The sequence below is a fragment of the Homarus americanus genome, unplaced genomic scaffold (genome assembly GCF_018991925.1).
Source record: "Homarus americanus isolate GMGI-L3 unplaced genomic scaffold, GMGI_Hamer_2.0 scaffold367, whole genome shotgun sequence".
In the NCBI taxonomy this organism is placed as follows: Eukaryota; Metazoa; Arthropoda; class Malacostraca; order Decapoda; family Nephropidae; genus Homarus; species Homarus americanus.
The window spans coordinates 17,167,953-17,191,898 of record NW_024743709.1 but is presented as its reverse complement, the minus strand read 5'-3'; the positions used below and the strand labels follow the sequence as shown (position 1 = coordinate 17,191,898).

The 23,946-nt window shown below is 42.1% G+C and overlaps 1 protein-coding gene across 1 annotated transcript in view; it reads left to right on the top strand.

The window, feature by feature from the left end:
• The window catches only part of LOC121877236, a 68,517-nt gene extending 63,051 nt beyond the window's left edge, over positions 1–5,466 (top strand). Inside the window, exon 3 of the mRNA XM_042382870.1 lies at positions 1,901–5,466. Coding sequence (XP_042238804.1) covers positions 1,901–2,379 — 479 coding nt within the window. The 3' untranslated portion in view covers positions 2,380–5,466. The remainder of the gene's footprint in view (positions 1–1,900) is intronic.
• Positions 5,467–23,946: the final 18,480 nt, after the last annotated feature.

Here is a 23,946-nt window from a genome sequence, read left to right as displayed (position 1 = left end):
TAGTCTCTCTCACACACACACATACAAACAAACAACGTAACATCCAATCCCTTATCCTCAGACAACGACACACCAAGCAGCCACCACAGCATCACTCAGCATCGCCACAGCATCACATCACAGCATCACATTACAGCATCACTCATCATCTCCACATCTTCATACCACAACATCAAACCTCAACATCACCACAGTATCACTCAACATCTCCACATCATCGCACCACACTATCGCTTAGCATCGCCACAGCATCACAGCACATCACACTACAGCATCACACAACAGCATCACTTCAGCATCACAACAACATCACAATACAACATCACTTCAGCATCACCACAACATCACCTCACCACCTCCACAACATCACACTACAGCATTACCTCAGCATCTCCACAGCATCATACCACAACTTCACACTACATCACCTAAGCATCTCCATAACATCACACCTCAACATCATCACACCACAATATCACTTCAGCATCACCTCAACATCACCACAACACCACACTATTACATCACTTCAGCATCACCACAACATCACCTCAGCGTCTACACAACATCACACTGCACCATCACCTCAATATCTCCACATCACACTGCACCATCACCTCAATATCTCCACATCACACCACAGCATCACCTCAATATCTCCACATCACACCACAGCATCACCTCAATATCTCCACATCACACTGCACCATCACCTCAATATCTCCACATCACACTGCACCATCACCTCAATATCTCCACATCACACCACAGCATCACCTCAATATCTCCACATCACACTGCACCATCACCTCAATATCTCCACATCACACTGCACCATCACCTCAATATCTCCACATCACACTGCACCATCACCTCAATATCTCCACATCACACCACAGCATCACCTCAATATCTCCACATCACACTGCACCATCACCAATACACATCACACTGCACCATCATTCCACATCACACTGCACCATCACCTCAACAACATCACACCACAGCATCACCTCACATTCCACATCACACTGCACCATCACCTCACATTCCACATCACACTGCACCATCACCTCATTCCACATCACACTGCACCATCACCATTCCACATCACACCACAGCATATCTCCACAACATCACACCACAACATCACCAGCCTCTCCACAACATCACACAACAGCATCACCTCAGCATCTCCACACCACAGCATCACCACAACATCACCACAGCATCACTCAGCATCACCACAACATCACACCACAGCATCACCCAACATTCCACATCACACCACAGCATCACCTCACATTCCACAACATCACACCACAGCATCACCTCAGCCTCTCCACAACATCACACAACAGCATCACCTCAGTATCTCCACAACATCACACCACAGCATCACCACAACATCACACCACAGCATCACCTCAGCATCACCACATCATCACACCACAGCATCACCTCAATATATCCACATCACACCACAGCATCACCTCAGCCTCTCCACAACATCACACCTCAGCATCACCACGACATAACTCTCTACTGTACAGTGTGACCAGAATGATAATGACCATCTGATGTTCGGCAAAATGATCTAATGTCACGCTGAAGTGTGAAATAGTGTGAAATTAATATCAGTTGTTATGCTAACTGTTAGTTTTAACACCTGGTCTTTTTGCTTCAGGTGTTTGATTTATCGGTGTTGTGGTGGTAATTATCTTACTGTTAGTTTTAACAGCTGCGTATTTCAGCGTCAGATGTTTAGGGTATTAGGATTATGTGAGGATCAGATCATGTAAATTAGGGTGGAGAGACAGTTGCTGACTGCAAAACAATTTTTTGTCCTGAAAGACAAATTTATCAGCCTGGATGACGTGACTAATACCTGTCGACTTTGCAGACCCGAAGATCGGCGAGCTGGAGGAGCAAGAGTCCTCGTACGGCCCCGACTCGTGTTGTTACCACACCTGCCCTACACACCAGGTGATGGGCGTCGTCGTCAATGAGATCCCGGAGCACGAGCCCCTTCCTACCCTGTGCTCCACCTGCCACAGCTCCACCTCCACCACCTCCTCCAGCACTACCGCCTCCACTACCACTACCTTATCCTCTTCTTCCAGCAGCGGCGACGCCAGCACCTCGTCGTCCGGCTCTCCTCCGCGCCCACTAGACCAGCACAAGGCCAACCACTCACAGTGTCTTTCAAGCAGCGGCGCGGACTCTTGTTTACTTCCCTCACACCCTAGCCCGGTTTCTCCGTTAAGCAGTGCCAGCTGCTCAGTTATATCCAGAAAACATTGTTGGACTCGTACAGCGTTATGTATATTGTTGTTATATTTAGTGCGAACTCGTGTCTTGCTGCCGCGGGGGTTCACCTAGTGACTGGCGTCCATATCGTGTGATGTAGGGAGTCTTTACCGGCCCCCCTCACCCCCTGACTGACCCCTTCCGCCCCTTTCCCCCTTCCCCTCTCCCGCACTGTTGTTACCGTTGAACCAGCTTTCCCTTTGGCGTGTCAATGACTTCCTCCTTCGGTGTGTCAGTTACCTCCTCCTTCAGTGTGTCAGTTACCTCCTCCTTTAGTGTGTCATTGACCTCCTCCTTCAGTCTGTCAGTGACCTCCTCCTTCGGTGTGTCAGTGACCTCCACTTTCAGGGTGTAAGTGACCTCATCCTTCAGTGTGTCAGTTACCTCCTCCTTCAGTGTGTCAGTTACCTCCTCCTTCAGTGTGTCAGTTACCTCCTCCTTCAGTGTGTCAGTGACCCCTCAGTGTCCTTCCGACACCGCTGTCACACAGGTCATTCTTCTCAAGAGCTTATAATAATGAGCCAGGGTCCTTCTCCAGCAGGGGCAGGGGCTCCTCCTCCTCCTAGCCAAACCCTTTATTGATACCCTTTCTTCCGCTTTCCTCCGGTACTACCCTCGAATCTCCACTCCCTGAAATTATATAATTTCCTCCCTTGAATTTAATTAAAACAGATCGAGCTTTGATGCATGGCATTTGGCTCTTATGGTTTAGGCATCCAGCTAAGCAGTTTTCTCTCCAAATTTAACTCATATTTTGTCCCACTCCTCTTGCTTCCTCGGCCAAGAGGCATTTATTTTTATCGTGCCAAGGATAATGTGTGCGCGCCGCCCCTCACTGCTTCCTGTGGCACACTGTCTCACACTCCAGGATATCCACTCACCCCCCTCCTGTACCGACGATGCCTCCTGCCTGTTCACTCAACCCCTCCCGCTCTTACATGTGTCCTCATCTACTTAACCTGTGTTTTATTAAGGCTCCCCCTCTGCCCCTTGCCCCTGCCTTACCTACTAAGCCCCGAGCAGCCCTCCCCTTCCCTCCTCTGGCCACTTCACGTGCCGAGTATGCTAACAGGGGGACCCCGGTTGATCGTATGTGCTGGGTGAACGCCCCGACAGGTGTACCTCTTGGATGAATTAAGTGAATACTTGTAAGAGATGAATAACTGAGTGCGTCCAGTCCCCCAGCCCTGTAGAAGGTGTGGAAAAATGAACGAGATTACCCATCACCATTTTAGAAAACAGGTGTCATCGTCTTTTGGAAAAAATTAAACATATCCTACTCAAGTTTTAAGTCTTATACTTGCAATATGACTTACGCCAAAATTCTCGAGCCCTTCTTGCTGCAACCTTCCCAAGGATTGAAACTTCTCGTGTCTTATAATTAATGGAATATAAATCAACACAGTGCACTACTTTGGATACTAGGTAATGGTCAGTGTCAAGCCCTAACTTCCCTAAACTAAGGCAGCACATTAAAAGAAAAAAAAAGGTGCCTGGGAACTCAACGATTCGTGTTTTCAACCAAGCTATTTCTTAGGTGTTGCTAAGAAGAGTTCCAGAATTAAGGCAAGTTAGTGCGACCATAAAGGATTACTCTGCAAGCAAGACGAGTGGAGGCATCAGCAGCAGCAGCAGCAGCATCATTAGCAGGTCCTAGCTGCAACAGTTGCAGTTTAAGGACAGACAATCACTGTGCTAAGTTGTGCCATACGGTCCCACACACTTCGTCGCTCCTCACCTATTATTTAGTCTCACTCTAATTCCCAATATTTGTTATACTCCCAGATATATTTTTAGAATCGTAGCTGTGTTGGATAACTATATAAATAATAAAAAATGAAAATATTTCACAAGGCTTGATAAAAGTTTACTCCAGAGGTTAGACCGAACCAATTTCATACCGGCCACACAGAGGTTCTTGTTGTGAAGGTCTTATCAATTGTACGCACACTTTACATCTTTCAATAGAAATAGAAATGTGGCAATTTATAATTAACTATTTTTCCTAAAAGATGTACTGTAAATGCTATATAATATTTTTGATAGATTCTTCCAGGAAGAAGCTATTGTCATTGCACTCTCCTATTGTCTTTGTTTACAAGAGATTCTACACTTCCTGTTGTCAGCATCGGGAACTTTATGGTATTTATTTAGCATTATTAAGGTATTATTATTAAGCATTATTTTACTAATCATCATCAACTGTGTTTATGAAAGTGTATTTTAGTGTCTTAATGTGCAACCTCATAAGTTTTGATTCTATGCGAGAGAAAAACATAACTGAAGTAACTCATCTAAGTCAGGTTTGGTTATTGTTTCTGGTGTTACTCTGTGTCGTGTATCCTCTCAGTCTTCCTCCTACTCTAGTTCTCTGTCCTTATTCTTTTTCCCTTTATCTCTACTAGGCTATCTTCTACCTCGTTGTCACCAGACTTCAATTCTCGCATTTATCTGCCCACTTTTAATTCCACTTTCTCGTGTTTAAACTATAATTTCACGCCTGTTATCCCTTATTATCTTCCACGATGATGGCCTTGGGGTGGGCACCTTGTATCAGTCTTAAGTAACTCTAAGGAAAGACCAAATCCGCGGGCGAATTCGGGTGTCACACAATATGTAGTTGGCTCTCAGATATGCACAAGCCTTCTGGCCAACTGTTTTTTATAAACAAACTTTCCATTTAGCTGGTGAATGTATACAAGCCTCCTAGTTAATCCAATAATCCGACATGATTTTAGTCAGCATCATAGTTCATAACTTGGTAACCATATTGTTATTATAACTGTTAACGCAATTTTTATTATTACTTTTAGCCGTTATTAATACTGCATAAATTTATTCTTTCTTTTAAATACTGTATATGAAAAATTATAAATATTCGGAGTGTTCCGTAATACCTTTCATAAATCAGGGGTGTATTCGTGAGTCATAAATAAAGATAATGACTAAATGACCAAATTGTCAATTCTCCATAATTTCCGAGTAACAGCACATGACAGGTTTGGTAGGAATGTGATGAAACCTATATGGGGTGTAAATGAAACGTCCTCTGTTGTTAGTGACGTTTATTAACAGTAACTGTAGGTTATGTATATAAGCTACTGTGCCGAGTAGCAACCCTGTATATAAGCTACTGTGCCGAGTAGCATTTATATATATTATCACGTGGCAACATTGCCCCGAGGCTGCCATATATAAATGCTACTCGGCACAGTAGCTTATATACAGGGTTGCTACTCGGCACAGTAGCTTATATACATAACCTACAGTAACAATGCCATATGATATGTACTGTATTTACATTTAGAGCAAATATTCAAAGTTCCGCCCCTCTTGATCTGACTTCAACCCGTCGCACAGGTGACTCGCGCACGTTCAAAAACCCCAGTGATGTTGTGAATGTTTGTCACACTGTCCCGTTTGTCAAACGGTTTGGGATCTCTGTAACATACACCTTGCTTTCCATGTGACCCCACAGGTAGAAATCAAGGGGATGTATATCAGGTAACCGTTAGTTTCATAACTCCTACCAAACCTGCCATGTGCTGTGTAACTCCGAAATTATCGGGAATTGACACTTTTGTAATTTAGTCATTTATCTTTATTTAAGTTTCAGGAATACATCCCCTGATTTATGAAAGGCATTACTGAACACTCTGTATATATATATATATCTATATATATAGGGGCAAGTGACATTACAGGTCAGGTGAAGGCAGACAGCAGTAGGGTTGGTGTCTGCTGCTCACCATCAGATGTCCGTTTTTTGGTCATTTTTATTTAACTCATTTAACTGTATAAGGTTTATCACGTACTATCTTACTGTCAATCTTGCCAATAAGTTAAAGCAGCCATTATTTTAAGGTACAGAGGATTGTGTGGTTGAAAAATGGTGTATGGAACCAGTGAACCAAGTAATGGTCTTTAACACAAGAGCTCACACCTCACGTTAACAGGTAATAACGTTGTACCATCACCTCATACTATGACACAAACGACCTCATTTCACTAGTGGCGCTCTAGAACTTACTGAGCGCTTCTGGCATCAACGACACAAGTGACGTTCAGACGCTAGTGGTGTTATAACGGTATTAGTATTATGTGACTTCAAGGAGCAAGGACACGATGCACCACTCCTGTCTAGCACAAACAAACACACCAGACGACTGTCCAACATTATAACTTTTGTCACTGATAATTGCTTGACAAAGTACTGACCCACGACACACTGTCAGGAACATGGGCCTGTGATATTTACTATATTAGTAACACAGTATTTGAAGATTATTGGAATACATGATCCCTGACCTGACACTCTGCAACATTAGACAGGAATCTACTTTTTTTTTTCATTATTGTTTTTCATATACTGTATGGTTAAGCATCAGAAACCACCAGAGGCAGTGGCGTGAATATGGGGGGAGAGGGTAGTAGGAGACATGACTGGAGTGACATGCCTCCGGTGCCTTGACACATGTTCAAGTCCGAGGGTTGTGTTTGTCATGACTAATGTTTAGTCTCGTTGATGTGTTTGTCATAATAGATATTTAGACTTTGGTGGATGTGTTGGTTTCATGACAGGTGTGTAGGCCCGATGGTTCTGAGTCGTGACAGATGTATAGATCGGTAAAGCTTTCTCATAACAGGTGCATAGACGCGGTAATTCTGGTTTATGGTAATATTTTTTTTTTCTTAACTGTAGAGCAGGACCTCACTCACTACATGACAAGAGAGAGCTAAGTCTATCACTGGTTTCCCTCTTGTTACCTCTGCTGCAATTTTGTTACAGTTTTCCAGGCGACTGATTGTTGATATGTTTTATATTAGTTTTCCATGCCCGCAGTTTTAAGATTTATAAATGTAAGAACTGTACACGAGATAAAAAAAATTCAAGTTCGTAAGGTTTTCTTTTCGTAAGGTAGTGTCATGGCTAAGCTACTCTCAGGCATTGGTATATTTGTTCCTCATCATCTGTCTACCTGTCGTAAAGCCTCCCCCCTACAAGAGTAAAAAATGTCAGTTTTAATGTTTGAGGTTCCATTTTTCGCCTTTCTACTACCCGAATTCGCCTGCAAGAAATTTAAATAAACAAATTTTGGAGACAATTACCGCTGAGAGAGATGAGGTCTGTCAGCACCACTAAATGATGCCTTAGTGGTCAGGCGCAGCACGGAGTACCATTGATGTGGAATATGACTTACAGTATTTTGATTACCCATTCGTCCCAATCCAGAACCCGGTACCCTAACCACCCACCCGACACTAACACTCTCTCTCTCTCTCTCCTCCCTTCTCACACTGTATTCACTGTATAGTATGCCTCTGTTTCCTTGTGTTGCCTCTACTCTCCCACCTGTTCCATCATCTCACTGAGTCAACTCTCACTCACACACAGTATCACCCCGTGTTGCTCCAGACTACAGGAGAGCAAACTTAATACACACGTTGAAAGATTCATCTCTGCCCAAATGTGGAGATTATCGTTGTGCATAGAGCGAATATTACGTTCTGTAAAAGACGCGTTCACTATAAGATGAACGTAAAGTTTTTTTACATGTTGAAAAACGGGTCTGTCAGTTATAAAAATAAAAATTTACTTTTATAATAAATGTCCGCCAAACAATCATGCAAATTTCTCAACATACGTCTTAACAAACTAACATGTAGGTTATGAATCATGTTTGTAGCAAAACTGATATTTAACTTTTGCAAAAAACAAAAAAATTATGCATCGATACAGCGTTATATATCATTTTTTTACATAAACATTATGTATATAATAATGCAAAGATTGTTTTTGTTTTTTCAAAGTTGTATATGTGTTAAAATATATACGAACTCCTACACTGTGCATATATCAAAAAATAGTACTTGGGTAAGATGATATCTGTTAAAACTACGAAGAAACGCTTTTAAATTTCCAGAAATTAACAGTGGTTATTTCGTAGCCAACAGGAGGTTCTGTTGGGTTCTCCATCTGCTCTTACATCCATCATCAGTTACGGCAGTCATGCCTGAGCCGTAAACCTAGGACATAGTATTGACAGTCAACACTAGGCCTTAAATTTGAGATATAGTTTGACTGTGTGTGACATAACTCATCATATGACAAGACACCGTAGACGTCAGTGTTGTAGACACTCCACCACACACATAGTAACAACGTGCTCGTATACAGTACACTATCCCGGTGTTGATATCACACAATGAATGGTTCGTTGGGCAGTTGCGTGATCTCAGGTTGGCCCAGATGTTGATGTGTCCCCCTGCAACACTGTGTCAGCTGGTATGGGGGTGTGGTGTCGGCACTAACTGACGGTAAAAGTTAATACTCCTCGTCAACAAGTCTCTTAACCTAAAGTTATACTGTATTTGGTAATATTATGAACGTGCATTACTAAATCCTCCAGTCAACTATTATTTGATTGTTTTTCTTCTGTCTTAAATTTCTGTTAGAAAAACGCCATGAACAGTTTAGAGAATATTGTATCGGGCTGTTTATTTATACCATCACAGTGCCACTTCCTCAGTAAACCTCACATTACTGTGTTTGTACTCCAATATTTTTCTGCTAAGATGAAGACAATATAAAGTAAACCTACCTCAGGCCTTGACCTTCTGCTGTTGTGGTTATGTTAAAGTTTTTTTTAAAGTACTGTACTCTCATAAGACAAAATTTGGTTAGGTGTCTGACGTTGTTCTTTTAACACTATACAGTACAGTACAGTACAGTACGGTACGGTACGGTATTTAGTGTAATCTCCTCAACACATTGGGTGCTGTTACTAAAATGTACACCATATTCAAGGGATACCAATCTATTATTTAACATTTTATGAAGATAATTCTCGTTTTAAAATAATTACTTCTATTACCTCATGTTTATACTGTATACAGTAGTTTACTCGATATTTTAAGACGGGAGAAATTAATGTTTTATATTATTCGTTTGAATGCTGAATTATCAATATTTTATTGTTTTCAGATATTTTAAAGGTAATTGTAATATGAAAATAGTATGTAATACATTTGACCATTTATGTGTTAAGGTGCAGTAGGCTTCATGTGTGAGGAGATACTTTGCATACATTACTTGTATATTGAATCAGACTTTACATAGAACATTTATTTGTATTTACCATAGACTTACAACTGTACAAAGGCAAGTCAAACTCCAGATACAACGTATCAAATATAAGCAAGTCTTTTTTCCTCTGTACACACATCTGTATATTTTTAGTTTGCCATTTTCCAAGTTTGTGTTTGTTTTGAAATCTCAAATTAACGTTTTTTGCTCATGAAATACTTTTAAAATAGTTCGATGCCCAAAATTACCATGATCATAAAGAGCCTTTGATTATAGAACAAAAATATACTCCATAGGGTTTTACTGTGTTTATTAGAGTACAGTACAACAGTATACACAGCTCCGTTGTTCTACAGCAACACTAAGTCAACTCGGAGCTTGCACGACAGACCAGTACTCACCACAACACGTAATATGACACTCAAGTAACAATATACTCACTTCAAAGCCGATGAACTAAGCACCCACACACACTGATGTTCCTAAACACTCACGACTTAGCCAAGGTGACACATACACTCAAGACACAGCAACACTAACGATACACAGGCGCCTGTCAACAACGATAGCACATCTAGGATATACAGTGATCACATCAGATGTAATCTACAAAACCTATATTTTCTGTGCCCTTTCAGAACTCCTCCCGCGGTAGCAGGATTCAGGAGTGAACACCGACTCCCCTTCCATACGCTATTATCACATGTGTTCAGATCACCGTTTAGTTTACCCCTGTCACATCATACATACCGCTCACAATAGTCAACACACCATCAACAACCAAAAAATACGTTCATGCGTTTTTATTGACATGTTCTTAGATGAAAAAATAAATTTAATGTAGACTTTCTGACATTACCAAAGTAATTTCTCGAGCATTTAGACTAACACTTGCAGAATTCCTAACATTGCAACTGATTAGTGCCACGCTAAGTAAAAAAAAAATCCCCGGTTTAATTGAATTCACATAATTGGCTTCTGTGAGATGAAATTGGGTAGTGATAAACGATTGTCATTTGTTTTACCGTCTAGACCATTATCAAATTGTTGAAGAACCGAAGCAACCATTTGTTCTCCTCGCGCTTGTTGTTCTGCTTCACTATCCAGAAACCAGACGACCAAAGTCTGTATTTCCAGAACTCGGATAAAAACGTTTATTAGCTTCAACCACGTTAGCCTAAGTTTTAAATTAACAGCGACATGAAAGCCTGGTTGCGGTGCACCTGATTATGCCTACAATGGTTGAATTAATTATTACCCCTCCTATTATTCTATGCTGTTAAGTTTATGAATTATTTAAACCCAAATTTAAAATACAACTAATATCAAACAAATAAATTATAATTTAAAAATAATCTGAAAGGTATCCTGACTTGGTGTAAAATACAACTTTTTAACAGGACACAAAATTTATTATGTGTATAGACCATTAAAAATAACTCTTATCTGTGGTTTGTTGTTATTTGTAAGCTGAACGTTGAATATTTTCAAATTCTTTGAATACATTTTTATAAATGTTTTGATAATGTGGATACAGTAATAAGCAGATTCTTCACAATGTTTTATTTTTCAATTCTTGTTTTTAGATGTATGTAAATGGAATCCATTATCATTATTTCCCTCATACTCAAATACGAACATCATTGATCTCCACCGTACTTACAGGTGGGTCCCCTCTTATAAAATATGCTTAAAAAGGTGGACTCTCCTTACACCATTAAAGTCATTGCAACTACCGTGTGAATTCCGTTAACCTCCATCATACTTTTACGTGGATCCCATACACCAACTCCATCGTACAGTATTTATAGGTGATTCAGTACACCTTTAACCCCATCTTAACTCTTCGTGGATCTTTAAACCATTAACTGCCATACTTATAGGTGGTCCCATTCACCATTAATTCCACCATAACTGTAGGTGGGCTCCATTACACCACTAACTTCACCAGAAGCATGGATAAAATTTAACACCATTGACTGTGGCATAACTGTAGGACCCCTTTAACCGTGTAGGTGTACCATTACCAACACACACCACATCCGCTTAAGAATCAAAATAAGTCGAAGAAAATGGGTAGCGGATTTTGTTTTGTTTTTTATCAGTTTATGATGTTACAGACTTCTGAGGAGAGTAACATGACTGCCAGCTGTTTCAGTGGTCCAACTGGGAACTGTCACCAGTTTCAGTGGTCCAACTAGGGACTGTCAGCAATTTCAGTGGTGCAGCTGGTGACCCAGCTACTTCAGCGGTGCAGCTGGTGACTGTCAGCTGTTTCAGTGATGCAGCCGGTGACTCCGCAGTTTCATTGGTGCAGCTGGTGATTCGGCAGCTTCAGTGGTGCAGGTGGTGACTCAGCAGTTTCAGTGGTGCAGCTGGTTACTGTCAACAGTTTCAGTGGTGCAGCTGGTGACTGTCAGCTGTTTCAGTGGTGCAGCTGGTGATTCAGCAGTTTCAGTGGTGCAGTTGGGGACTGTATGCTGTTTCAGTATTGCAACTGGTGACTCGGCTAGTGAAAACCATTTAACTTTTGCAACAGGTGGCAGTCTGCTTCTACCTTGGTTCAGTTGGTGCAGATGGTTATAGTCAGCACGACTCTAGGCCCGTGGTGACTGACACATCCTTGTAGGGATAGAAGGGTAGATTCATCCCTAATATCCATCTCTCTCCTTTTTTAATTTCTTCGTGACCTAAAAAAATAACACTAAAACTCACTACGCCATATGATGAGTTCTCATAACCTAACTTAACCTAGCTGCTGTTATTGATTGAGTAGGGGATGGGTTTATAACTTTATTATATATTAATCTACTGGTGGGTGAGTTGTGGGTTTGGTTCAGTTTTGGTGAAGAAAGAATCAAAACAAAGTATTGTCACTTTCTTGTGTTCTCGCGACTGCTGGCTCACATCCCACACGGCATATCAAATACACAGCCAACGACTCTATTAGCTCCAATCAAGACCAGAAATAGGAACGCGCCAACCGCTTCATGCAAAAGATGGCAGGTGGCGTGACTCTACACATGATGATCAAAAACTATAAACTGAGACCGTCCGACACAAACACTATGGAAGTGTCTACAGCGTCGACACCAAGACGTCATCACTGGTGGATTTGGTCACTTTGAAGATTTAACAGATTTCACAGGTTCCTCAAAAGATCGATTTTGGTGGATCTGATGATTGTGCATTATCAAAAAAAAAAAAAAGACGCTCTCGGCCAAATCTGCTAACTGAAGGCGCTTCCGTGATTTTGCGAGAAGAATCGTTCAGATCCGGTGTCGTAACCTCTAGCCACTGCCTGAGCAAACCTGCGCTAGGGACTGCGCCGGCCGCCGAGTGCTCGTCACCCACACACAATCAAGTGAGCTGGTTCCCGCATTATGGTGTCCCGTACAGCACAAACATAACAACAGAAACCTTTTGAGGGGCACTTGAGTTTAGTATATATAATTATATATGTATATCAATCGGTATCCCTGAGGCTCTTAATTCATTATATGAGTGCCTTACCAAACCTGTCTACACTGGGGAAACCGAGGCCGCAGATCTGTTTTAGCAACGCTGTCAAGTTAATAGTTCTTGTAGTCTGCAGATCCGATTGTATATAACCGCGGATCATCTGCACACACACACACACACACATGCACACACACTCTGCTGACCGTCTGTCCGTTCTACCGACCCTTCATGCATGCTGATGATTGTATGAAGACTCTCACAAGCCGACTGCACACACCACAGATGATTCTTGCTCTGCAGCTACACCTAATTCCTTGCAAGACATCCTAACATATGGAGAACTGTCTGCGCATACCGTGGATCAGCTGGGCACACCTGCTACAGATCGTCCCTGTGTAGCAGACGGTCACAGCTGTTACGGGTTGCTTGTCCATGTTGCAGAAACTTTCTGTGCATGTTTGACTGTCTGTACACACAATAGACCATCTGCATCCAGTACTCGGACAGTTGCAAAATGATCGATAATTCCGTATTTAAATTGTAGGCTGTACGCACCCTTGTATATTGTATATTATGAATGCTACCATCTACCATCATATGCAGCTGACCGTTCCTATGTGTTGCAGACGGTTCATGGGGGTGTTCTTGTGTGTTGCAGACGGTTCACGGGACTGTTGCTGTGTGTTGCAGACGGTTCTTATGTGCTCAAGACTGTGTCTGTATGTTGCAGACGGTTCATAGGTGTTCCAGCTTGTTTATATGTGTTGCAGACGGTTCATGGTTGTCCCAGACTGTTTATATGTCTTGCAGGCCATTCTTGTGTGTTGCAGATATACCTGGATGCTTCAGACGGTTCGTGTGTGTGTGATGCAGACAGACAGATCTTGTGTGTTGCAGACGGTTAATCTGTGTTGCAAATGGTTCATGCGTGCTGCAAACCGTTCGTGTACAGTATACTGCACTGGTTATTGTATGGTTGGTGAAGACTGACTCGTCTTCATAAGTCTATAGTTGTTAACCTTATGCAACTAGCACGTGAGGGTAGTCCCCACTTACAGGTTGTCTCAGTATTCTTGTGAACGGTGAAGATGAAGACCATGGATGATGAGACCGAGGGATCGCACCATGGACTCACAGCCCTACGCTGTTGAGTTCCAAAACTCCATCCTATTTTAGGATATCTGTATTACCTACTTCTTACAGGACTTGTTTTAAAGTAAGATCGCTGTCACGAATCTTTGTCGTTTATATTAATCTTTGACTGGTTCACCCGTAACACGTCATAATTTATTCATAAATCCCTTTATATAAAAGTTTTGTTTGTGACTGATTACCTTATACAGTTCGTTGATATATGAAACAAATGTTTATATATGGTTATAGATACGAATACATATATTTATCATGGGCATTAATGCCAGCCCGCAGAGGGTGTAAAGATTCAAATAGGCTAATGAATATATATTTGAGTGTGTATGAGTTTAATGAATCCAGGTGTGCAAGATTTGTCGGTTATTTTAAGCAATGGCTTCATGATGCTATATTTTGTATATTTAAATCATTGATAAGAAATCAGCCAACATTTGATCACCCCAAAATCGCCAGATTAAACCTCACTAGGGCATTGTTGCGAGAGCTTTGACCCGCGACTAATGTTGAGCATTCCTGTACTGTTTACTAACGTCACTACCTCGAGAATTTTCTTTGACAGGTTCAGGCACATTGATAACTTGCTTGTGCTTTTAAAATTATTTCAATCAGGTTGTGTTATTATATTCGATGGGATTCAGAGCTCTCGACTTCGCATGTCAGAATCGAAATCATCGCCATAGTCACCACCAGCCGTGATAACTCATTGTAGCAACAACACCAAAGGAAGAAAATATTAAGACTTTGTATGATCCATAAATTTGATAAAGAAATTGTTTTTAAATATGGCCCCTAATTAATTGTTTTTGTTTGTTTTTTGTTTAGTATGATAAAGAAAATACCTCATGTATATGACAGGTTAAGATGGTCTTATAATCAACAATGTTAATAATGTCCTTACTAAGATCACTTATGACTATTAATCCATTTATTTTTACAAACCCTTTTATCCTTTGCTGGAGTTGCCTAGTTGCTAAAAAATGACACAATGCGCACATTATATCTCTGGTTAAAGTGAGGTCAACCTCAGGCTGCCCTGTGGTAGCCACGGGGTTATTCTAGACTCTCTCGTGGTGGCCCCAGGGTGTCCCACTTGGTGCCCCTTGTGGGTATCCACTTGGTCACCTTCAGGTAACCCCAGGGGGGGATCCTGTGAGTCATGCGTGGTACTCGAGAGAGGCACTTGGCCATGGTCGCCTGACACTTCCTCCTCCAGGTGTGCCTCAGTACACCAGCCATTTTACTTGTCCCCTGACGGTGCTGTGGTCACCCAGGTGCTTCCCTGCGTGTATCTGACGCTTGAATTCACGACCATCCCCCTGCGGGACACCCATTGGTCACCTTGTTACCCTTATCCCCTGTTACCTGACTGTGGGACCCAAACGCGGCATCACTGACTCTTGATCTTGTAACATAACCACGACGTTTCTTTTGTACGTACATATAGATCTGTACATAGGACAAATATAAATGTTGTTGATAGGACAGTTGAGAAATAAAGAGAATTTTAACAGATTAAATGATTCTTTTTCTCCTTTTCTCTCTGACAATCTCACATTTGGTAGTGTATGCATTTGTTTTCCAGAAAAAATAGTATTTATAAATTTAATACTTACTTTTTAATCCTGAAAGATTATTGTGACATTATGAACCTTAACTGGAATGTGTAACAGAAAGATCCAGTCAGGTTCCAGCAGCAGTGCTTTAAGCGGCTTAGAGAGTCAGCTCAGAAAACCTTTAAACTCCTTGAACAGAACAACATACCCTCAATAATTGTTTGAGTTGAAAGTTGGATTGGATTTGTAAGATTCAAAAGGGTCGTAACTCGGCCCGAAACTGTTGCTGCATCATGGAAATTTAGTAAGATATTATTCAAACGATGAAGGTCAACCATACCAAATATGAGTTTAATCCAAATTAAGAAGTATGAGACATATTGCTGCCATAAGACTTTTATTAAAGGACTGATCCCCAAAAAACATAGACTACAAATCTTGCATTGGAAGCTTATTTCCAAAGAACCATAATTCTTCCAAAACTTGGTGAAACATTTAAAATATGATCAACCTCAGATGATGACGATTAACCATGCCAAATGTCAAATAAAATGTGTAAAACTAATTGCTATCCATAATTTGTTAAGGACAAATAGGCAGATTTACAGAAGGAAACCCATCAAAACAGTCTTCCCTCAGTAGTGAAAAGTGAGAGTGGATCCCATCCCATAGGCATGACTGCCCGTTTGGGACGTTGTATATACAGCGCACTTTATAGTTGCCTCCTGTTCACTAGGAGGCAGCATGGCCGGTACTCATAGTACCTAAATAAATTTGCCCGAGTACTGTACACAAGTAACATTTTTAGGTATTTACCATTTTAAAAAGTAAGAACATTTGTGAGTACTTTTACTTCAGTGTGGTTTTCTAGTAAATTTACTCCAATACAATTGAAAAAACAAAACTCGTTACATGCCCAAACAAAGAGTTTTAAAGTCTGTGGCAAATTAATTATATATTATTTATTAATTAATAAATTGTTAACCATAGTAAAAGAATTGTGTGGGTGGAGGGTATGGTGAGAGTGGAGCCATGAAGGGTACAGTGTGGGGCCCACACCCACACTGTACCCTTCATGGTATGTGACTGCATGGTGTCTCCCGGAGACACCACGCAGTCACATACCTACAGGTCTCATAAGGTGAGGTGACATCAGGTCAGGTGGCAGTGGCCATGACAGCGGACTTTCCCTTTAATCTTCTTGTGTCCATTATCACCTTGACCACCCACCTAACCTAAGTTGTGTTCTGACCCCACTAGAGGAAAGGTCACGGCAGGCTTAGCTCCCGGGGATTAATTATTAGTAATGGCTAGTGCTACTTGTGAACAGGGCTGTGTCCTTCTGAGGGCAGAGTTAGAGAGGTCCAAGGAAGAAAACGTGAAACTAAAAGAAGAGATAGCGAGGATGAAGGATGAAACGAGATAAGGAAAGCCCGTGTCTGACGAAAACTCAGGCGAATGGAAGGTTGTGAGGAGAGGGACGACCAAACTGGTGGTGAAAAAACACACCAAGATGGTGAAAAAACCCACCAAGAATACGACAACAACAGCTAAGTGTACCAACCCTTTCAGTCCTTTGATAGACGAATTGGACGTTAGCATTGTCAGGGGCAAGACTGAAAAGGAAGATAAGAAAACTTTAATTGTTGGCGATTCCCAGGTATGGTACCTGGACAGGGCTTTTTGTGGTAAAAATAAAAATAGGATGAGGGTGTGTTTGCCAGGGGCTGGGGTGGGGGATATAGTTGACAGGATGGACAATATCTTGTCTGGTAATGGGAACAAACCCATTATTTGCCTCAGTGCAGGAGGCAATGATATTGGCCGGTGTAGGAGTGAGGAGCTTCTTGATAAGTTCAAGATAGCTATAGAACGTATTAGGTGGAAGGGAGGGATCCCTATCATATGTGGTGTCCTGCCTAGAAGGAGAGTTGGCAATGAATGGCTGTCAAGGGCAGTTGGTGTCAACGGCCGTCTTGACGGATATTGCAAGTCAATATTAGTCCCATTCATTGACAACTGGGACAACTTCTATGACAGAAGGGACCCTTATGCTAGGGATGGGGTGCATCTGTCTAAGGATGGGGTGGCAATCCTGGCTGGTTCTCTCGAGAGGGCAGTTCAAAAGATGTCAAAGTCTTTAAACTGCTAAGAGAACATATGAGCACAGGGGTGGAGAAGACTGCAGTGGGAGAGGGTAAACAAAGTGAAAGGTTACAGGGAAATAGTGCTAGGAATTATGGCAAAACTAAATTAGGCAGGGAGTTAAAACCTAAACCGACAAAGAGAGGACTCAGAACACGACTAGCTTATATGTCTACTAAGCAAACAGTAGAAGTATGAGAAACAAAATAGATGAAATCAGGGCGATGGCATGTACAGAAAAAATCGATATAATACCATTCACCTGTCGAATACCAGATTGCAGGTTACAAATTATTCCATACCGATAGGCAGATTAGGAAAGGAGGCGGAGTAGCAATCTGTCAGGGATAATCTGAAGTGTGAAATAAATAAGGTAATAAAACAGAACAGAATACAGAAACAATTTGGATAGAACTAATCGATGGCAGGGAAAAATTAATCACAGGAGTAATATATAGACCTCATAATCTTGATAGAGTTAATGAGCGACTTATTTGGGATGAAATGCGCAGGGCTTCCATACATAGCAAATTCTGTACAGTAGGCGACTTTAACTTTAGCCAAATAGATTGGATTGACCTTACAGGTAACTCTGAATCAGAGGATTTTCTTGAAACAACCCAGGACTGTTTCCTAAGCCAACATATTACCGAACCCACCCAGGGTAATAATATACTCGATTTAGTTCTGTCAAACAGAAAAAAAACCTCATTGGTAATGTCGAGGTTGGGAACGAACTTGCCAACAGCGATCACAAAGAAATTAGATTCCAGTTAGAATTTTAGGGCAACCGCAAGGAAAATTCCGCTAAAGTCCCAGATTTCAGAAGGGCAAACTTTGATAGTTTGAAGTGGCAGCTGAGAGAAGGGGCATCACACTTGGGGGTGAACTACATGACCTCACATGATGTGACCACTCACAATGTACCCACAGAGGGCGACCTCACCTTACCGGGAGACCTGATAACGAGATCTGACGTTGACGAGTTCCACTACAATTTAAATAATGAGTTACTTAATACGACGCAGACAGCACTACAGATAAAATTAAGAGACGCATGTAAGGAAGCAAACAACAAAAAATGGAATGATATAATAATGGCGGCAGACAAGACTAAAGACAAAAACATTTTGGGCTTCCAAAAAACACCATACATTAAAGACCATAATGGAACAAAACTGTACGAGGAAAATGAACAAGAGTCAACATTCAAAAGGGAATGGGTAAAAGTTTTTAAAATATCATATGAGGAAAATTAAGATTTTGATAGTGAACGCGAAGAAAGGATAAAAGACGAAATGGGAAGACACATTCATAGAATCACCCCAAAGCAATATATAGACTATAACTTACTACCTAATAATCAAAGAATAACTATAGGAGAAATGATGCACTGTCTGAGGAAGTTTAAGGAAAATGCCCCCGGGCTCACAGGTATTACACGAAATATGATCATAAATCTACCGGAAAACATCTTAAAAACATTATTGAACATCTATAACGCATGCTTAATAACTGGTTACTTTCCAGACAAACTAAAATATGCTAAAATTATATTTATTCCCAAGGAGGGTAAGGACAATAAGGAAGTATTAAACTACAGGCCAAAATCTTTATTAGAAATTACCGGGAAACTACTGGAAAAAATTTAAATTCAAGACTTATAACCTTTTTAACACAACAGGAAAACAAACAATAGACAACATGGATTTATGCCCAATAGAAATAACATAAGAACATAAGAAAGTGGAATACTGCAGGAGGCCGACTGGCCCATACAGGGCAGATCCCTTTCACACCCATCCCAGCGCTTCCATGTGCCTATCCAACTTCGTCTTGAAGCTCCCTAGCGTCCCCGATCCTACTATAGCACTCGGTAGCCTATTCCACATATCCACAACTCTATTACCAAACCAGTGCTTGCCTATATCCTTTCTGAATCGGAATTTATCTAATTTAAAGCCATTTGTTCTAGTTATTTCGTTATTACTGAGCTTCAGACCATCTTCCATTTTACCCTTGTTAATCCCACTTACCCACTTGTACACCTCTATCATATCTCCCCTAACTCTACGCCTCTCTAATGAATGTAAGCCTGCAATAGCTACAATAACGGAAATAATGACAATAGAAAAAAAGCAAGGGGAACCAGATCAATATAATTTTCAGGGGCGTTTCTAAGGCTTTTGATAAAGTTTGGCATTTGGGCTTAAAATATAAAATTTTAAAATTGGAACTTAACGAACCTGGCAGGCCTCTCCATACAGTGTACCTTTAGACTAACACAACTAACACTTAACTAACACATTAGCAAAAAAAAAAAAAACATGACAACCCTCCCAGCCACACAAGGACCTGGGAGGGCTCACTAACTCAATCACAGTAAAAAAAAGTGAAAAGTATAATAAGCAGCACTATATAAATAAACCAATACTAATACAAAGGTCTGACGACCCAAAAGAGCAAAACAAAGATAAAAAAATAAAAAAGATGAAGCAATCTGGTTGAGCCCAGATTCTTTCTACTCCTACTGTATTTAAGTTTCATCACTTTTCTTCAATCCTTAATAATCTTCTTTCACCTCATAACTCATGACTCTAAAGCCAAACTTTACAGTCCTGGTGTTCTACGAAGACGTCAAGGTGATCCGGTTGCGCCCGGTTGAAGAAACCTGCCCAAAACTACTCAACTTCCTCTTCCTTAAAGAGTTTTTAACTCTGAAGGGATCGAGGGAATCATCAAGGGTGAACGGTGACCTAAAAATCACCTTCGCTGAATATGGCCAATTCCCTCAACTGCCGCAAATCATCGACATCAACGGCATACAAGTAGAAAGGATTGTCCACCTAGGGTACAACTTGATGCTGAGAGTGATCTCCCACCCTGAAATAGCATTTATGGACTCAGAAGAAATCAACGAACTTCTCAAGGGACAACTCTGCTGTCTAAAGAAGCTGTCAGAATCAACTGCCCTTGTCAGACACCATGAAACGTTACCCAAAGAGGCTCAACTGGCCTGGGAAACCGTGCTAGTGAAGCCCTTCTGCAGACCCAAATGTGCTATAAATGCCAGCGTTACGGACACACCGCCACCAAGTGCAAGGCTCAGGAGGATGTGTGCTCCAAGTGTGGAAACACCGGGCATCGCTACACCTCCTGCCCCAACCAAGAGAAGAAATGCTATGTCCCACGTGGCGTGAGCAGTGCAAGATAGCGAGGATCCGCCGAGAAGCTCCTGCAGGACTTGAAGCAGAAGAGGGAGGAGTCAAGGAGAAACGGGGACGGGTGTTCATGGGTTATATACAGGGGGAGGGTAGCGGAAGCAAGTGTGCCGACACAGGTCCAAGGGGCAGCAGCGCACCCCCCACCCGCTCTACCCCCACCCGGGAGGTGGCACCAGCTCCGCCTACCATACAGGATGAGGCGAGGCCGTGTAAACAATGACATTTCTAACCACACCCTGCAAAATACAGTGTACTTAGCAAATGCTGCAGCTTCTGAGAATGTGGGTGGAGCGGGTTTATTACTAAGAGCAGAGACGTTACCGAGAACAAATTCTGGCTTGAATGTCATGTACACTAATACTGACACGTTCCTTGATAAGAGAGAGGAGTTTGAAACACTACTAAGAGTACACCAACCAGATATTGTAGGAGTTGTAGAACTGTTGTACAAGAACAGGAGAATCGACCCAGAGGAATGTGAGTTCAGTATTGCTGGATATGACTCATTTACGAACCTAACTCAAGAATCCTGCAGGAGGGGTGTGGTTATCTATGCTAGGCAAGACCTTGGAGCCAGCCAGGCGAGGGTACAGGGAGAGGATGTTTTTGAAGAGTCCAAGTGGTGTAAAATTAAACTAAAGGGAAGGGACTTACTTATTGTCAGGTGTATCTACAGATCCCCAAACTGTGGCCCACTAAATCAGAGGAACTTAAGAGCCTTAATACACAATGCGACGATGCTCAACCCTAGCCACCTCCTTATTATGGGGGACTTTAACTATGGCGACATCGACTGGAGAAACGAGTTCACCCCAAGTGACTTGAATAACCCTGCTATCTTTTTGTAGAAACTCTGAGAGATAATTTTCTGTTCCAACATGTTAGAGACCCGACACATTACAGAGGAGAGCAAACACCCAAGCCACTAGACCTCATCATAACAAACGAGGAGGGTATGGTGGCCAAACTGGAATACCTTGCCCCAGTTGGCACCAGTCACCATATAGTGTTGTCATTCAGATTTAACTGTTACCTAGTTCAAGATAAGGCCAGGCCAAGGTGCAAATATTACAGGAGAAATTACAACGGGATGAGGGAAGGGATGAGGGGTATCCACTGGCCTGACTCATTAAGGCACAAGAACGCAGACACTACGCTGAATATCATAACTAGTAAAGTGACCCATTTGATCGATAAATACATACCCAAGACCAAACCCAGTGCCTCTAGGAATACGAGGGGATCCCTACACATCAACCATGTGGCGGTCGACAAAGTTAAGAAGAAAACCCAGAAATTCAAGACGTGGGTTGGGTCAAGCGATGAGCAGGACAGGAGGATGTATGCAAGAGCCAGAAACCAAGCAAAGATAGAATGTAGAAGGGCTGAAAAGGAGTTCCAGAGGCTGGTTGCAAGCGAGGTCAAGTCAAACCCAAAGGCGTTTTACCACTATGCAAAGTCGAAATTAAAAACGCGAGTATGAGTATCAGACCTGAGGCTTGAAGATGGTAGTTACGCAGATTCTGACCAGGATAAAGCTGAGGCATAGAACAGCTTCTTTTCCTCAGTGTTCACAAGAGAGGATGCAACTAACCTTCCTGCGTTTGATGACAGACGGTTCGACACAGCACTGACCCACATTGTGTTCCCAGAAGAGGGTATTAGAAATAAACTGTCAAAGTGAAGGTTCATAAGAGTCCCGGCCCTGACATGGTGCATCCTAGAGTGCTAAGAGAGTTGAGCAACGAGCTTGCCGAGCTCCTGAATATCCTGTTTTGTAAATGCTTGGATGAACGAAAGGTCCCCAGTGAATGGAAAATGGCTTATGTGAGTCCTATCTTCAAGAAGGGCGATCGTCACTCCACGAACAACTATAGACCGGTGAGCCTGACCAGCATAATATGTAAAGTATGTAAAGTACTTGAGAGTATTATCAGAGATGCCGCGATGGAACATCTACTACGAAACAACCTTGTAAAGGATTGCCAACCCGGTTTTATGCCGGGGCGCTCCTGCTTAACACAATTGCTCAAGGTATTGGATATTTGGACCCATACTCTGGAACGGGGTGGTAATATCGACAATATTTACCTAGATTTTGCCAAGGCTTTCGACAGTGTACCCCACGAAAGGATGAAAAATCAAACTGGAAGGGTACGGAATTCGGGGAAATGTACGAGCGTGGATAGAAGACGTTGCACATGACCGCAAGCAGTGTGTGGTGATTAATGGCACGAAATCATCATCCGTGCCTGTCACAAGCGGGGTACCACAGGGCAGTGTATTGGGCTCGCTGTTTTTTGTTTGTTTCATAAATGACATGCCTGGCGTTGTACACTCCTCCATATAAATGTTTGCCGATGACGCCAAGTTATTTCGGGAAATCAAGAGCCAAGCGGACTGTGAAGAGCTGCAGAAGGACCTCTGTGGGCTCCAAGAATGGTCGAAGAAATGGCTGCTGAGATTCAATGTCACGAAGTGTAAGAGGATGCACCTGGGGCGTACCAACGGTAAGGAGGCGTATCATATGTCCCAACGGGATGAAGAAACTGCACTATTTGAGACTGAATGTGAGAAGGACCTAGGTGTGTATGTTGACAATGAGCAGAAGCTCTCGGGCCATTGCTAAAAGAAGATAAATCAAGCAAATAAATTATTGGGTCTTATAAGAAGGTCGTTCAGATATCTAGACGGTCCGTCCCTCGTAACGATCTTCAAGAGTGAAGTGCTTCCCCATCTGGAGTACTGTCACCCCGCCTGGTCCCCGAGATGTGCTAGGGACTGTCAGTTGGTTGAAAATCTTCAAAGGAGGGCCACCAGACTGGTGCCTGCCCTTCGACACCTCAGCTACCCTGAGAGATTGGAGCTCCTGAACTTGCCTAGCTTATACTACAGACGGGCAAGGGGTGACCTAATAGAGGTGTATAAGCCCCACAAGGGGTCACAGCTCAAGATTGAAGAAGCCGCAAGTCCAGAACACTGTGAGGGCAAACTTTTTCGGAGTGGGAGTTGTGAA